At 34.4% G+C, this 17153-nt stretch overlaps 1 protein-coding gene across 3 annotated transcripts in view; it reads right to left on the reverse strand.

Annotated features, from left to right (window-relative positions):
* The window catches only part of LRBA (LPS responsive beige-like anchor protein), a 570825-nt gene that overhangs the window by 324637 nt on the left and 229035 nt on the right, over positions 1–17153 (reverse strand). For all 3 annotated transcript variants that reach the window (XM_081075612.1, XM_081075611.1, XM_081075613.1), the window contains exon 37: positions 2966–3132. In XM_081075612.1, coding sequence (XP_080931738.1) covers positions 2966–3132 — 167 coding nt within the window. The remainder of the gene's footprint in view (positions 1–2965; positions 3133–17153) is intronic.

Consider the following 17153-nt stretch of genomic DNA (forward strand, 5'->3'; position numbering starts at 1 on the left):
TAGATATTCTAATATGATTGAATTTATAAGACAAAACGCTACTATAATTCTTTAGATAAAACACAAAGAAATTATACTTAAAATAATTTAATCCTCTTTACTAGAATTTTGCTCATTGTGCATCTTTCTTTTAACAGGCTTAGGATAGTTAAATGCATTACAGCTACAGTATGACTCTGATTTCTCTCTAATGCCATTTATGTTTTCTAGAATTATGCTAAGTGAAGAACAAAGTACACTGTGTTAGTCTCATTTATTACAACCATGTCCATAATTTACAAGCTGATTATGCAAGCCTCATACAAGGGAAATCAGAGAATAGTTAACGACTGTCAAAGAATGGTGAGCCAGCATACATTTTATCAACTAGATATTCTTGCATAGCTACCTAAAAAGGAGCACCAAGGTCTACAAATTCACTTCCATTGTAATTAATATCGAAAAGGACTTTTTTGAGATAATTGTATTAAAGGAATTAGGGAGCAACCAGGAGTTTTAAATAAGTAACAGATGAATGTCACACAAAACTAAATGCAATGACAAAAGAAATACCCGCATGGAGGCAATGAGCTTTGCTACAATATTGTTTTTAATGAAATCTAAGTAAATTACGAGATTTATAGAGAAAAATATCAATTCACTAATAATTTCCTTTAGATGAGACACCTTTTGTTGTTGCTCTTAATTTAAAATGCAAACATTTAAAAGCTGACAGTTTGACAGCAATTTTCATTTGGGAGGAAAAAAGTAATATGTTTTTTGTTCTGTGGACTTGGAAATATGAAAATTTCAGGATTTACTTCAATTGTTTCAGTCTGTATAGCAGAATAGAGTTGATGCCTGTGAACAACTCTGCTACAGAAACACTAATTATTTTTCTACATAAATACATTTCACAGTCCATTGAGTTCTCCAAGATACTTTATTACATCAAAATCACTTCAGGAAAGCAATGCTTTAATGTTGGTAGCACAGTTATTCTATGCTATACAAAGGTATAGCTAGCTATCACTAGAAAGAATTTTGATATCCTAAAAATGACACACTTAGCATAAGTGAAACATTTGTCACAAGTTACCTAAAAGTTTTTAATTTTTCAATTGTGACACTCCTTTTAGGTTAAAAAAATACTTTAAAAATACATATTGAGGTCCCAATACATGCCAGGCACTCTATGTCAAAGTAATATCCCAATTTATTAAGTACCTGACGTCAAAATGACTTTATCAAATCTGTAATATTAAAGTATTCTGAAATTCTAAACCTCTCAATACAGCTTCCCAGCCCCAGACACTCACGGGCTTTTACATGTTGCAAGATAAGGCATCAGAGAACGCTGACCCAGTAATTCATTTCATTACCATGACTACTCTTGCAGCTGAAATCAACTGGAATAGGATTAAAACAAACAAACATGGTGCCTGCCTTTATTCAGTCCTTTTGCACTGAAGTCTGATCTGTATTCATTCCTCTGAACACCAAAAATGATATGCCCAAAAACGTAATTCATTTTAAGTATTCTTCATAATAAGCATCATGACACATATCTACTCTGCATTTTTTTAATACAAATATATATTTGTACTAAAAAAAAAAAAATCCCGTAATTTCACTGCAGCATTATTCACAATAGCTAAAACATGGTAACAACCTAAGTGTGTCCTTCGATTGAAGATTGGATAAAGAAGATGTGGTACATATATACAATGGAATACTACTCAGCCATCAAAAGTGGTAAAGTATTGCCATTTGCGACAACATGGATGGATCTTGAGAGTATCATTCTAAGTTGAAATTAAGTCCGACGGAAAGGGATACGAACCATATGATTTCACTCATGTGGAATATAAAACAAAAACCAACAAACAAAACAAACAAATTCATAGACACAGACAACAGTATGATGGTTACAAGACAGGAAGGGAGATGTTGGAAGCATGAGGCCAGTAAAGGAGGTCAAATATATGCTGACAGAAAGAGACAACTTTGGGTAGTGAGCACACAATGGAATATAGCTGAAACTTACATGTTATGGACCACTGTTATCTCTATAAATTTAATGTTAAAAAGAAAAAAACCTGAAACAAGAGGCTTTCAACTCAAGTAGTTTAAAGTTCACCTTTAAACATTAAAATTATTTTCTATTCACAAAATTTCTAAAACTAGACTTAGATGTCTGCTAGAAACATCAGTTGCTTGAAATACAAGTGAAAACTAATAACTCCTATATACACTATATAAGCAACTTACTATTTTCATTCTTTGTTGTCTTCTAGCAAGTTATACAGAAATGAGGAATTAAAAAATACATCTTTCTAATAGCAAAATATAGAACTTTTTGATTAACATTACTGAGTCAAAACATATTTCTAAGATCTGTAGCATAGATTTTACAATTTGACTAAGTTCCTTAGTCCTAGAAGGTGATTTAATTACTCTTTCTGGAGATTAGAATCAAAAACAGCATGCGCAGTTTGGTAATCTTAAGAAAGCAGATATAGCGAATAATATTTTAAAGAAGGCATTTAACAATTTTTATCATTATAGTCTTGGAATTTGCAACACAATTCAAAGAAACACAAATTACGTTTTCAAATTTATGTGGTAAAAATTCAAAAGTGTTAAATAATAGTTTCTTAAAATTTATTGTATTTGTATAAATTCAGATATATGTATACCTAATAAAACAGATTACATTCACTACTTCCCTTAACATTTCAAAATTAATAAATTTTGAGCAAATATTCTTTTAGAAATAGTTGAGGAAACTGAAGTAACAAAGATCCATAATTGTACCCATAACCATTTCCTCCTTCCCCTTTGCTTTAAATTCATAGTAGATGATAAAATACAAAATTAAATTACTCTGTTCTTCACATGGCCTTGATCATATCCAAAGCCCTTTATCTAAACCCTGGAATTCTATAAAAAAAAACAGTGGCCAAATCCTATAATATCCCTTTACCTTACTGCAGAATTTCCCCAGGCTCCATGCTTGTCTGTGAGAATGTTGATAATTTTCTGGATTAGTTGAGTTGCTGTCACATGGTCTCGATACTTAGCTGCTCTTATCAAATGATCACACATCTTCTCATCTTCTCGTTTGTCAGCAGAATACTGGGCACACAGTGACTTGGATAGAAAAAAGAAACATCTATTAATACTATAAAAATATGGAAAAAAAACTTAAAATGCATGACGAAGTAATCTCTAACGTGAATTGGAATCAACCAAAACAATTTTTTCGAAACCAACCAAAAATTTAAAGTTACTTTTACATCCCTCATTAACTGAATTGACTGAAATTCACTGATATATTATCAGCACAAGAATCCCTCAAGAAATTATTTCTATGAATTCATTCATAAGATACACTGAAAAGTGGTTACTATTTAAGCAGAGACCTGAATAGTCAGAAGGAGCTAGTCAAGGGAGCTAGCTGCAAGTGCCCATATTACAAATAGCATGAAGGGCAGTTGCAAAGCACTCCAGGCAAAGTGAGTAAGGGTATGAAATGATTTTTGAGACGCAGGAAGCTTCATCACTTAGTACTATGTAGTTGTGCTAAGGGGTTTAAATTTTATTCTAATGCACTGTGATACCAATCGAAGGTTTTAAGCAATGAAGTGATGCAACTGATTATATATTAAAATGATCACTATAGATGCCATTTAGAGAATTGATTGCAGTGGATACGACAATTTAAGGAGGGAGATCAAGTATAAGGTCACTGCAGAGATCCAGAAAAGAGACTATGGTGGTTTGCAATAGAAAACTGAGTTGAATTTTCAGCACCTTCAGAAAAATGACAAAAAACAGTTTGGGGCTTTTAAAACCTAGCTATGCAAAATGGAGAACTGGAATCACCTAGAAACTTATTAAAAAGTGCAGAATTACAGGTCCCACTCCACCCCTACTAAATCACAATGTGGATTTTAATAAGATCCCCACGTGATGTATACTTTAAAGTTTGAAAAGTAGTGTCTTAGATATCATGAATTTTGCCAAAAATTTTAGGATTCTTTAGCAATAATCAGATAATACAATCACTGGTTCTAAGATGTTTCTTTTCCTTTGAAATTCAGATACTTGTGTCATGTTTATGATGCTATAACACCTGGTTAGCTAATTGCATAAGATAGGAAAACTAAGATTAATGAAGCTTGATTCTTAATTCTATTCCTAGGGTCTATTGGGCTCTACTCAACGTCCAGATACAAGCTAACATACACACCCATACACACAATTTACAATACGTTCACAAAAATTTGATATTAGAAAAAACATTACTAGTTTGTGTATGTGATAAACAGTGTGCCTGCCTGCCTTTCCTACTGTATACCAGTTTAGATAGATTGTTGTCACACACCACCCCCAGCACTGCCCCAGCAACAACAGAGGGACCTAATTTTCCTAAACCAATGAGTAAAATTACACCCATATTGATGAACTGGCTCAGGGAGAACACTTTATCTAATTGGTGCATTAAGAGAAAAGGTCAGGATTTTTGTTGGATAGTTCCTTCCTTCCTCTTAGGGTATAAAAGAGGAAATCTGTAATTCCAACAGTGTTGAAAACTCTCTGCATACTATGAGGGACGCTAGACTGAAGATGAAGCCAAAACCCCAAGGGATCAGACCCATGATAATTATAGAAATATAGAGCGTGTTCAAAATGGAATCATCAACTGCTGCATCAAAAACCACCCTACCTTTAGACTTTCTGTGACTCCTTTTTCGTTGTTGTTTTTTCTCATATTTTTTGTAAGAACCTATAAACTCATATTGATTCATTACATGCCAGTGTGAAATAGGTTTTGTGTCCCTAACACCAAAAGCAACCAAAATGATATGCATAAGAAATCAAATATCTCTTTGTGCAAAACACTTGGCTATAGAGTTCAAAGGTTGAATTATCTTGATAGCCTTTGCCCTGGAGAATCCCCATTTCTCTCTAGTTAGGGAGGAGAAGTGGTAATAAAAGTATATCATTGACATTAAATCACTGAAGCTAAAAATTGTTTTTAACAGAAAGGTGTACAGAAAGTAATATACAAAATGCTACGAAGGAAGACAAAAAATTAAAGATTTTGAGGAGATACGTCATTCCTTGATGGGAAAAAAAGATAACCTTAAAGCAGAGGCAAGGCAGAAAAATATGGGTTGATTTCATGTAATGGAGAAGCACCACAAAATACAAGAAAACAATTAAGAAGATAGTCTGGAATGCATAATGAAGATTGACAAAAACCACTAAAAATCACAGTACTAGACATATGAATATATCTTACATATGTATATGAATAAATACAAGATTAGGAAGCAAAACAAAAGTCTGATTAAAGTACCATCCTTGGGAATATCTCCTGGGAGACTTGGGCAACTGACTCACTTTACGTCTTTATGTATAACTGACTTCATCTGCAAAATGAGAGGATTATAATGGCTCTAAAATTTGGACAATTAGAAGATTTTGGGCAACTGTTGAGAGGTTAGATTTTATATACTGACAAAGAAAAACTATTTTTTCCTAAACATTGATGTTGAGAAAATAAGTCATGTTAGAGACTGGATGAATTTATAACACATTAAAGGCAAGACTGAGCCAAATCAACTACAGTATAGTTCAGTTTCTCAAAAACATGAATTGAGCAAAAAAAGGAAAATATGACTAAGAAATACTTAAAGGGACAGTAGTTTAAGTGAAGACACCCAATGAATTATACTGTGGAACAAAAATGTCAACTGTTATGTGATATTTTCAGAGAGACATTCAAGAAGTAAGCAGTACTTTATAGGTTACTTCATATCTAACCAATCCAACCGTGCACTGAAACCAATAGGACAAAACGAAAGACATTTGTGGCATTTTTATACCTTCCACATTCCCTAATGTGTACATATCTACCCTTTCTAACCTCAACTGATAAGAGAAAATTACAATAATTGATAGAAATTAGAAAATAATTGGTTTCTACACTCCCCCCAAAATACCATATACCTTCATATTAAACAGTACTAAAATTATAAAAATATGCATTATTTAATAGCCAATTATTTTGTATTTTATTAATATTAGAATACTTTAACATTGTCAAATTATATTTTGTAAACATTTGGTAAAGTATTAAAGTTAGCTTAAAAATGTGTAATTCTAAAGAATCCAAGGCAAGCTAAATAGCAAAATAGTTGAAAGTGTTCTTTAATGGATCCTCCTTTACAATTTAAACAGCAACTTTTCATATCTGACATAAAATCTATAGATATAAATCACATTAAAGGGCTATTCTTTCCCGATTATCAATCTCTGTCTCATTGTGGAACATTAGAGTCACATCTGACCTTAAAACATGATAAAAGGAAACCAAACAAAAATGTTTTGTAAAGATATAATGAACTTGTATCTATTTTAAAAAATATCTTTAAAATGCAATTTGAACACATTCTTATTAAAAACCAATAATATATTCTATGTACGACAATCATTCAAAGTCCAGTACATATTAGGGATACTTGCTTTCAAATAAAATCCATGTTCCTTATAGGTGGGTTATATATTTGTATATGTGTGTTTGTGTTTAAAGATTGATGGGGGTATCTTAAGAAACCCTCCCAAAATGTACCATACACCTATAAAACCAAGGGTCAGGTCTAATACTTTAATTCAATTTTACTTTGCATCAACTTTTCTGTTTTCCTATTTCAAGCAGCATGTAAACTAAGTAATATGCCATCGCAACAATGACCACAAAAATATCTGAATCTAAGAAGAAATGAAATAGGCATCTTAGACTAACAATTCAAATGTAATTGATTATTGCTAAAGAAATTTCAGATTTATTACTACACTATTAATAAATGAAAATAAGATAAATAAACTTACTTCTTAAAAGAAATTCACTTATTTGCAGGGAAAAAAATAAAGAAATAATCCAAGAGATAAACAATTTTGACTGGCTATTTATAATTCAAGTGACTATTCTGGCTCATTAAATATAAATGAAAAATAAAGAAAATATCACATTTAGTCTTTCCTTGCCAATGTTATGACTCTACCTAACTTTACTATTTCTCTTTTGCATGAAAGCTCAGAGAGAAGTAAACTTAAAATTAAGCACATTCCTCTAGTATCCACCTGTCATCTCTTTAATCACCCTTCTTGGTGGTGAGCCTTTTTCCTTTATTAATCCCCATTATGAAACGCTGACATATTCTCAAGCATTTGTCAAATTTTATGGGTAATATTATCCATTCCCACTGCATCTACTATTATCAATTTAAATCTAGTTTTCAAATTCTTTATATCTGCCCCAGCTATTTTCCTAAACTCTGAGCCCACATATCTGTCTATAGGATAACCTCTAACCATCCAATGATAACCTAAAGTTAAAAATGGACAAAACTGATGGGAGAGATACAGGAAGAATTCCTAATGGTCCTAAGCCAGGGTGAGGAAGAAACTACTTGCAGGGAAATCTAGGAACTGTTTCACCAGGCTACCCCACACAAAGAAGAGGGCAGTGACTGCTTTTCTGAGATAAGCGGAGCCACAAGGATCCCTCCTGGTATCACCAAAAGACGCCCAGAATGGGAGCAGCCATCTTGTGAGGACAAGACAAAGCACATGTCCAAGACAGTAGAGCCAGTCTCTGTCCAAGACAGAGATGCACCAACACCAGGGATATGTTGTGGAAGCCCCAGGGCGGTCTCCAGACTTCTTGTTTTGTGATAAGAAACAACCCTCATTTCCTTGTACTTGCAGTTACTAGAACCAATGAGGATAGATATCTTACAAGTAAAGACAACAGCAAGACCACCTGAATTAGGTTTCCTTGGACTACTTATTGGGATTTGAACTTTTCTTACTGTAAGTTTTTCAATGTAGTGATCTTATTTCTAAATCAATTAAGAATAAAAGCATGCAAGTGAAACAACCATGACAACAAAAATGTACAAAACTGATCCTACCACCTTTATTCCAAACATGTTAATATACTGGAAAGGGCAAGCTTTTCTGTTTCTGACATCTGTGGCTTGTCAGTTTCCTTCACTTAATACCCCACCATTCCATTTTAGCAAAAAAACTCGTGAACACTCTCATCACAGCCCTAATACAGGTATTTATTAGTTCACAATTCAGCTCTCGACATGATCTTCTAATGGTCCTCTTATGAACAATCACAGAATCACTTCTAGAAGAAATTACTTTGGTATATAGTACAGATATATTTATATACCAGACCCTCAAAAATGTACATGATTGTCTAACATATTGAACAATTAAGACCAAACTTCACAAGCTAGAATTTGTGGTCTTCTATAATCCTACAATGTGGTAGGTTATCCTTCAACACCCTTTTTATGCTTCCTATATGCCAGATACACTCAGGTTATATGTAATCCCCTAAATATCCTCAAGACGTTTTCAAGGGTCAGAAGGTATGTCTCCTATATATTTTTTGCACGTAAAATAAGGTTAAAGTTTGAGAAGGAAATATGGGAATTTGAAGGACAAACTACTAGAGAAGAGGCAGTTACATAGAGAAAGAGACATAGAAATCTAGAAGCCCTTTTGACTCTTTGGCTGACATACAGAGTGAAAAAAATAATATCTGAAAAGTTTCAAAATAATTGGAAATTAAGTAATTCCTATCCAAATAACTTATAGATCAAAGATGAAATCACAAAGAAAATTAGAAAAAAATTGTGGGAATTAAAGCAGCATTTAAAGGAAAATTAATAACGTTAAATGTTATATAACAGAAAATACTAAATATTTAAGGAAAAAAAATACAGATTTTAAACTCATTCAGATAATAGAGGCTAAGGAATACATTACAACTAATTTTACATTACAGGAATGGAAAACTAAAAACCAACATAATTTGTGTAAATAAACACAAAAATCCCTAGTGAAATACTAGCATTCAGCTTTATAAAAAATGGATTCTAAATCAATAGAGTTTATCCATAGAATGCAAGATTAGTTTAATTTAAATCTGAATATCAAACAGTATAACTCACCATATAACAGGAAAAAAAAAAGGAAAAAAATATATATCCTCAAAGGGATTTTTTTAAAGTTAATGGGGGTGACACTTGTCAGCAAAGTTACATAGATTCCAGGTGCACAACTCTGCAATACATCATCAGCACATCATATCATGTTCACCACCCAGAGTCAGCTCTCCTTCCATCACCATATATTTGATCCATTTTACCCTCATCTCCCACCTCCCTTCCACCTTACCCTCTGGTAACTAAACTATTGTCTGTGTCTATGAGTTTTTGTTTCTTCATTTGTTTGTCAACAGACTTTTTTTTAAAAGCATTTCACAAAATTTAAAAACCTTTCATCATAAAGGACAGAACGAAACAAAACAAAACTTCACAAATTCAGAATACAAAGAGACTTCCAAAACCTTAGAAAGGGTATCTATGAAAATCATTGAAGTAAACTTGGAGATAAAACAAGTATGTCCTTTCTTATGAATTCCATTCAGTACTGTAAACAGAGGTCCAGACCAGCTCAATTAGGCAAAAATAAGAAATAAAAAGATAGTTTGAACAGTAAGGAGTGTAACAGAGTCTTCATTTTTAAATATGTTCATGTATGTAATAATCCCAAGAGTTCTAAGGGAAAAAAAAATACCAGAACTTATGAGTTTGACAAGTTTCTTGGATAAAGAAATCACCAAAAATTAATTTGTATTTCTATATACTGGCAATAACCAACTGGTCATTTAACACAATCATAATTAAAATGTTAGTAGGATTTTTATGAATATTGACAAGCCAATTATAAAATGTATATGAACAAAAAAAGAGAAAAGCAAAACAATTTTACAAAAAACACCAAATTGTAGGATTTTACATTCTTGGAACAATGCTATAAACTTAGAAATCAAGAGTTTTAGGTTTATTAAATGAAGGAGAACTATCTTTTCCAAAACGAGTGCTGAAACACTTAGTTACCCACTGTACAAAACGAGAAATAAACTTATCTTTTGCCTCATGCAATAAACAAAATGTTTAATGCAAAATGTATCAAATTATGTATCATGCAAAATGTATCAAATTATGTATCATGCAAAACTATCTCTAATAACAGAAACCGGATGAGTAGTTGCCTAGGTTTGGATATACGTACGCCTCTATGTGGAGGAACTGACCACAATGAATCATAAGGAAATGCTCTGAGATAGAAATTTTCTATATATTGATTATAACAATTACACAGGTGTATATACCTGACAAAACTCTAAACCGTATACTTAAAATGGGTGTATCTTATTATATATAAATTATATCTCAATCAGGTTCATGAAGTTTTTTTTAAAAAATGCATAGGCAAGGTACTGACAGAAAAAAAAATGTAGTCAAAATACTCATATGGGGAAAAAGCTCATATACCAAATAGGTAAACACACTCTACAAATCAATAAGAAAATACAAATAACCAATAAAAAACTGGATAAAAGACAGATACTGAACAAAAGAAAAAATAGATAACATATAACAAGCAGAAGAAAGGATGTACGGCTTCATAAGAAAATAAAATCTAAAGCAGAAACACCATGAGATACCAGTACACAATTCCTAGGATGCCAAAACAAAAATCACGGATCAATTGTTGATGAGAACGTGGATTAATGGGAACAGCTATAAACTGATGTTGGGAGCTGTACACACTTCTGCAAAAACTGTGTGGAAATATCTACTAAAATTGAAACCATGAAAACTTTAAAAGAATTAAGTTCACCCTACAGAAATGCTTGAGCAGGTACACCAAAAAACTTATAAAGAGTCAAACCAGCATTAGCCATAGTAGGTAAAAACTAGAAAACACCAATTGCCAATGATAGTAGAAGAAATTATGAAAAACAGCTGTCGTGCTGGGCGTCAGGTGGAGTCTCTGGTCCCGCTCCCCACATAAGAAGGCAGGACATGGTGAGGCCAAAAAGGAACACCCACGGAGCCATAAGTAGGGGAGTCATATCACTAAATTCTCACCGGCGGCATCCGCCTCTCTACAATCCGCTCTTGCTAGCCCCAATTCCTTCTGCCAGTGTAGCCACAGCAGTTATATTAGTGGCCAATGGCTTACGGGTTACAGCTGACGGCCAACTAGCCACAGCTGATGGCCATCTGATCTCAGATAATGGCCATTTGCTACCTGAGCCAGCACCTTTCTATGTGAGGCCAAGAGCCTGGAAACTGCTTTTTTGGGGTTTTGTCCCCACACTCCATCCCTACAAGGTCTCGCCTCACAATCTACGTGACAAGCGTCTCCCGCGAGGGGCCCTATGCGAGGAGCCCGGAGGTGAATGCAATATCCTGGACACAGCCAGGCTCTCTGGACACAGCCAGGGTTTCTCAGGGCACCACCAGTACTTCTGGGCACAGCCAGACTTCCTGGACTTCTTAGGGTACCACCTGACTCCCCGGGCACAGCAAGGGTTTCTCAGGGCACCACCCCAGTACGTCTGAGCACAGCCAGACTTCCTGGGTTTCTTAGGGTACCACTAGTCTCCGCGGGCACAACCAGGGCCTCTCAGGGCACTGCCACTCTCTCTGGGCACAGCCAGACTTCCTGGACTCAGCCAGGGCTCTTAGGGCACTGCCACTCTCTCTAGGCCTCTCAGGGCACTATGCTGGAACAACAGCGGCTCACATCAAGGTGCTTATGTATTCTCGATGGCGACCAGTCAAGACACAAAAGCAAACATCCACCAGTCCCACTACATGGTGGTATGTTCCCAGTCAAGCGGTCCATTAAATTAGGGATGGAAGGCAATTCCCCATGGTCCATAGTCATTCGCCAGGGCTGTCCTGGGGGTGAGGGACGACCTTGACCTCACCCTCATCTCCCACGGAGGACTCAGCAAGCGTTTCCTCCTGGGACAAATCCCGCATCCAGGTTGCGTCAGCAAGCACTTCCCAGCCCACAGGGCGGCAACAACCTTCGCTTTCTCCAGCCTCTGCTGGTTGGGGAACCGTCCACATCTTCCCACCCCTCCACGGGGATCGAGCTCTCTGGCAGCTGCTCCTCCTGGTCTTCCTCAGACTGAGCTTTCATAGGCACAAACTGCTCCACTGCCCTTCGGAAAGCTTTGGCCAGCACCATATCCTGCCGACTACGCCATGTCTCATGCAGGGCGTCCGGCGGGGTCTCTGTTCCCACTCCCCACATAAGAACGCAGGACATGGTGAGGCCAAAAAGGAACACCCGCGGAGCCATAGGTAGGGGAGTCATATCACTATATTCTCACCGGCGGCATCCGCCTCTCTGCAATCCGCTCTTGCTAGCCCCCATTTTCTCTCTCTTGCTAGCGTAGCCACGACAGTTATATTAGTAGCCAATGGCTCACTGGTTACAGCTGATGGCCAACTAGCCACAGCTGATGGCCATCTGATCACAGTTAATGGCCATTTACTACCCGAGCCAAAACCTTTCTATGTGAGGCCGAGAGCCTGGAAACTGCTTTTTTGGGGCTTTGTCCCCACAATAGTCTACTCACATAATGGAATACCATACAGCATTTAAAATAGAAAATGTAACAAACTAAATGAATCGCACAAACATGTTAAACTCAAAATACCAAGTCAAAACACATTATTTTCTGATCTCAGTTACGTGAAGTTCAAAATTTGGAAAGAAATTACAATGCTAAAAAAACAAACTTAAATATTTTTTATAAAGCAAGTAAGTCATTCCATAAAATCAGAACAGTATTTAGCTTAATGGAGCAAAAAAGGGTTTTGATTGGATTGACATACTTGGAGGGCTTCTCACAACCGTTTTCTTTAAATATAAACAGAGGAACGTACATTAATAATATTAAATGCACACAGTTTCTAAAGTTTCAGTATTTTATGAGAAACAGATTAGTATGCAAATTTTCATTAATTTTGCACATTATTGTGAAACAAAAATAAATTCCAATAAAAATTTTTAAAGCTAAACTCTTAAAAATATTAATATGCCTTTCTCTTTATTTCGTGACATTTAACGTATAATAATTAAGCAACTGAAGTATATTGGTTTTACAAGTTCTGCGTTTTAAACTTTTTTTTAAAGAAGCATATACTTTAAAAAAAAATAGATTAGAAAGCAATTACTTATATAAAATAAAAAGAAAGTTCTCTCTTCCACCTCCTTCCTGTTTGGCCAGTAGTTTGCTACAGGGAGAGTCACTGGCAACAGGAAGATACAGTTTCCATGTACAGTAAATGGAACAAACTACACACACATCACTAGATGTCAAAACATATAGTTCTACCTTCCTTCTTTTTCATGACTGCAAACAGGATATTATATTTTTAGTTAACTAAACACACTTTATAATAAACATTTTGAAGTATACTACATTACTTCCCAAGTTGTCTCAAAATCACACTATAAATTACTTGTCTCATTGGAAACCATTTAAAAGGAAAATCACCTAAGGGACAGCAAATTAAGGAACTTTTCAATATTTCACTTTTAGAGGTCTTGCACTTGATCCCTTTAACAAAGATTGAAAGTCGAATCAGAAAAGAAAAATAAAATGTTCTCCACAGAAATCTCACAGACTCCTGAAAAACAGACTTAGAAAAATGAAAGCTTAAAAACCTCAACAGCAAACGAAAGTCAACCAATGACAATGTGTGACAGCCACCTTTAATTCTGAAGTGATTCCTCTGTCATCCAACGACTCAAAGTATTGATTTCTCTCAGCATGAAAAAGCCTAAGCCAATGAAACAGATATGGCATCATACCCCCGATAATAGCACTCAAGGTTAAAACAGGCAGAAACACTTATCAAAGTATCTCTTTCATTTCTTATTGTTTTAATGGACTGTCTACAATGTGTTGGGTTCTTATCTCCAAAAACTCCATAAAGCGTTCAAACAATATTTTAAAATAATTTAGAGATTAATATATGTTCTAATGTTTTACTTTAGACTTTTGATAATAAAAAAAATGGTTTTAAAGTGCTTTTACATATTTGTAAAAGAGAGAAAACACTAAGAAGGCTATAGTTTCCACTTGTGTGTAAAATCCACACATAGTATTATGTTTTTATTCTTCGTTACACTTATTTATTAACTATACAAATCACACAAGTCTTAGGTAAATACCAAAAGCTCATTTCTTCAACAACGCCCATGCTGCAGCATACGTAAGTTTAGTAAATAAAGTAAAATGTGGTTAGTATCTGTAATCAATAAAATTAACATGAAACTTAAACTACAATAGGGGTAAACCCAAATAATTATATTCTTAAAAATCATAATATGAGACAATAATAGAGCTTAACATGAGATTATATAATTATACACAAACACACACATATAGAGAGAGAGAAAGAAAACTCAGGAACCTTTTATTTCTTGAGCTTTAATTTTTTTGCTTATCTGCACAAGAGCTAGGTGATCTTAACCAAATCCTGTTGTCTTTTAACTCAACAAATCTCCTTAACCAATAGATTCTTTTTTAAGGACAAAAAAATTAGGGTCTTCTACTTGTATTAGGCAAATATGGTTAAACACATATACTACCACATAAGAATAAGTCTTATGCTTAAATTTCAAATAAAAGAAGTTCAAGAACAAGCATAAAAACCAGAAAGACAAAAAAGTGATTACTTCATTCTTATGAAAACCATAATTAACACCGTGGTTAAGAGACAGACTCTAGAAGCAGACAATTTGAGTTTAAATCTTGGCTCTGCCACATTCATGCTTAGGCAAGTTAGCTAAGCCCCCTGTGCCTCAGTTTCCTGAAATAAAAAAAGTGCATAATGTAACATGCTTTTCAGAAGTATCAAATGAGAATAGTCATGAAATAATTAGAAAGTTGCCAGGCATATAGTAGTAACACCTAACATTTATTGAAGACTTAAGTCATGAAGTTAACAAACTACACAGCAGTCCCCTTCTTCCACCATTCTGTGGAGCTGAGAGACAGGGGAATAAAAATAATTGCAATATGAGCTAACTGCCAAGAGAGGTATATATGGTATATTTGGGAGGAATGAGAAGGAAAGAACTATTCAGAAGAGGGGAGTTTCACAGAGGAATTAAAGACTACGTAACTGTTCACCGAGAACAAAGGGCTCGTTTAAAAATAAAAAATAATAAAATATAGCACAATAAAAAGGAAAAAAAAAACCTAAAAGAACAAGCTTAAATAAATACCTTTTTTAAAAGGAAAGATAATAACAGAGTAAGACATGTAATTAGCAGAGCTCTATTTTTAAATATCCTGTTATATGCTTCTTTATATTTTCCTTGGATGCCTAATATTTTTATCCATTTCTCTCATAAAAATTACTCCTAATGGTTTATATAAATAATTTAACCTAAATAGTGAACTATATTTATATTGCTTAGCTGAATATTGTTATATTGCTATAACTTATTTGTTATTCAAATGTGTTGCTAACACAAATTCAAAATAATACATCTGAGTATCAACTAGCTTTTAGGTACTGCTTCTTAAACTATCTGTAATGAAAACCAGTTTTTGGTTTTATTTTTTGCAATATATTGAAAACAGACACTTTCTGAAATAACCTGACATTGCTAGACATTCAAGCCATAAAAATTTCTAAATATGTACTCAATTTCTGTAGTTATCTCTGAAAATTAGTAACAAGCAGCTGAGTCAACTTAAGTAGCACTAGTATAATCGGTAAATAGAAGAAACTATTTTTATTAACTGAAATATTGCCATCTTGCTTTCTATGATAAAATATATGATCTTACATTCAGACCTTTACCTTGTACTAATAAACCATAAATAACAGGAGCAATATTCTAATTTCATATGAACAAATTCTAATAAACAAATGTTATATGAAAAACACTATGAAAATTTTAAATTACCTTAGTTTCTTATCTATCTTTATTTTAAAATTCATTTAAGAAAAGGCAACATTTATACTAACACATGATTTGGTCAACTGTTAACAATAACCATCACATATAAATTGAAAGCTTAAACAGAGGCTTAGTGTTCAACAGCATCTATGAGGAATATATTCTGAACTTTTCCTGGAAGAGATTTTTCAACAGCATTAAGAGATCCAGTTTTCTATGAAGAATATATATCTTATATTAGAATATACTGAAAAGATAATGAAGAAAAGTTGTTTTTCAGTTTTTATATAATTTGATCAACGCTGCTCACAGGTTTGAATGAGTTAAATTTTACCTATGCTATATAGTCCCTTTGCTTTTATCTACTTGCCCACCATTAATGGCGTTCTCACTTATATAGCTGTTATTTGAAGCTAGAGAAGCATCACTTAATTTTCAAACAAAGGCAGAAATATTAGCTCATTTAAAAGTGGTCTTCCTTTGTCCCAATAATGACAGCTCCTTTAGCTTCGTAATAACTCCAAAAGTTATTACTCTTTTACATGTGTGTACACATGTGCCCTGTACAGGTATGTATAGGGTCGGTTCAAAAGTTACCCAGAAAATGCTGTGAGCCCAGCGTTTAATCTGTCTATTACCAAGAAGCTAAAATAGAAAGTCAGACAAAATAAAACACATCCTAGAAGAATCTCTAAAAACAGTGCATTCCGAACTGCATACACCAGACTTTGGAAATACACTAAGTATTTTTATCACATTGTCCAGGTGTCAAACATATACCAGAACATATATGGTAAACTGGGGTAGGAATTTCCCTTAGAGAATGTGATGGTCCCATTGTCTGTCAACCTGAGGCAGAACAAAAAGGTGAATGTTGGACTGAGGAATACTGGAGGCAGGGGGGCCTGGACGATAATGTATAAAGAATTGTAAGAAGCTTTTTACGTGGAGGAGCTAACTAGCCCCTGTAGTATGGCAAAGGGACGAGGGCTAGAGAGAAGGGGGTCAAGAAACGGTCAAGCAAATCTCTCCTATGCAGAACCATGACCTAGGAATTCTAGGAGATGCACTATCTAGTACTGAGTTTTATTTTCCTTTTCTGTATTGCGATGCCTTCTACCATTGCCAGAAAAGCCACTTGTATTATGGTGGTGGAAAAGTAATTGTGGTTTTTGCAATTATTTAACCTTTTACGCTGCAATTACATTTGCACAACCTAATATGATACTAAGAAGTAGCCTCCTGAGCTCTTGACACAGCAGTAGTGTGGGTCAAGCCCCTATGGC

The sequence above is a fragment of the Rhinolophus hipposideros genome, assembly GCF_964194185.1.
Source record: "Rhinolophus hipposideros genome assembly, chromosome: 16".
Lineage (NCBI taxonomy): Eukaryota > Metazoa > Chordata > Mammalia > Chiroptera > Rhinolophidae > Rhinolophus > Rhinolophus hipposideros.